General features: G+C 53.4%; 1 protein-coding gene across 1 annotated transcript; it reads left to right on the top strand.

The window, feature by feature from the left end:
- Positions 1–143: 143 nt before the first annotated feature.
- LOC104283859 (feather keratin Cos2-3-like) lies at positions 144–509 on the top strand. Its single transcript, XM_009882127.1, has one exon. It carries the CDS (start codon positions 164–166, stop codon positions 467–469), a length of 306 nt encoding a protein of 101 aa, XP_009880429.1. The 5' UTR covers positions 144–163; the 3' UTR covers positions 470–509.
- The last annotated feature ends 1,108 nt before the right edge of the window (positions 510–1,617 follow it).

Genomic DNA, 1,617 nt, shown 5'->3' with positions numbered 1-1,617 from the left:
GGTAGGGTAGTGAAGACTGTGTGGCTCCTGCAACAGCTCCCATCTCCCCATTCAGTAGCGGCCTTCTTTCCTTTGTGATGGATTAACCAGGCTGCTCCTCACCCACCCTTGTGCTCTCCTTCCTCCCTATCCTCTCTCCCAGGTGCACCTCCACCCTCAAGACATGTCCTGCTATGACCAGTGCCGGCCATGCCGTCCCTGCGGCCCGACCCCACTGGCCAACAGCTGCAATGAGCCCTGTGTCAGGCAGTGCCAGAACTCCACCGTCGTCATTGAGCCCCCAGCTGTGGTGGTGACCCTGCCCGGACCCATCCTCAGCTCCTTCCCTCAGAACACCGTTGTGGGATCCTCCACCTCCGCTGCTGTTGGCAGCATCCTCAGCTGTGATGGAGTGCCCATCAACTCTGGGTGCTGTGACCTGTCTGGCATTTCCAGCCGCTACAGTGGCAGAAGGTGCCTCCCCTGCTAAAGATGCTGGGAAAGCCCCAAGGAGACAACCTGAGGAACTCAGAACACGGTGCTGGGCACAGGATCAATCTATTCCATATTGTTTTCAGTAGAGCTGAATGGCTTTGCTTTTCTTTATCTTTCCTTGTTTGTTTCACATCCCCTTTGCAGCAAGGTTCCCAAAAGGCCAGACTGGTGGGGATGATCTGTCTCCTTTCCCTCTATGGGGCATGCAGAAGACATAATGCAGGAACTTCTCCATGGCCAAGTACCGCAGACTCACAGCTGCCCCTGGGTCTCCATGAACTGGTGGCCCCCACTTTGAGTGACTTTGTTTCCTTCTTTTGCCTCATTAAAGTTCTGTTGCATTCAAGCTTGGCCTCTGTGTGCTACTTCCCTCTCGACACTCCTCAAGCTGCCAAAAGACAAGGGTGGCAGCGGGTGAGGACAGAAGGAGACCCTTCTCCATACACAGACAAATAGACACTCTGCATTGGCTTCTCTTTGCACAACCATCCCTTGAGTTGAGGAAGACATGCCGGGCTGATCTGCCACCAGTGACTGTCAGTCCTTGCAGTACTTTGTGTCAGCCAACAAATGCCCAGGAAGGCAGGAGGTCCAGAGGGCTCATCAGCTCCATGAGCTCATGACAAAAGGCAGTCCTCTTCCTATGGCCAGAGCTGCGGTGGGGTGGTGCGTGTGGGGCTCTGGCAGATGATTTCCTTGCAGAATAGCAGGAGTGGTAATGCAGGAAAAAGCCTTTGGGATGATGTTTCCCCTCCATTACCCACTCTAGGGACCATGGCCTGGAGGCACCAGCAGGGAAAAGTCGCCCATGCTGCTGAATGTATCAAGGTTGGAAATTGGAGTTAAGTGTGTGGGAGCTGAGAGTGTTCAGCACAGAAATGGGGACAGTGAAACAGCGTATTTCTGAGAGAGATGAAATTGCTCTGATACAGAGCATGCATAAGAAGGTGAAGATGAGCAAGGACAAGGGTACTGAGTGCATTTCCCAAGAGTGCTGAAGGCAGGTGCAGAGCTCTTGACTGCTTCATTGGTGCCCCAGAGGATTTGTGCTCAGGAATTGGCTTTCATTATGGCGGGGGAGTGGGGGTGGTGGTGGTGGAGTGGATATTTTTATGTGTAAATCTCACCCCTTCTGATCACTGG

The sequence above is a fragment of the Charadrius vociferus genome, unplaced genomic scaffold (genome assembly GCF_000708025.1).
Source record: "Charadrius vociferus isolate BGI_N301 unplaced genomic scaffold, ASM70802v2 scaffold1700, whole genome shotgun sequence".
Taxonomy (NCBI): Eukaryota; Metazoa; Chordata; class Aves; order Charadriiformes; family Charadriidae; genus Charadrius; species Charadrius vociferus.
The sequence above is the reverse complement of the archived record's forward strand: the minus strand, read 5'-3'. Positions and strand labels throughout refer to the sequence as shown.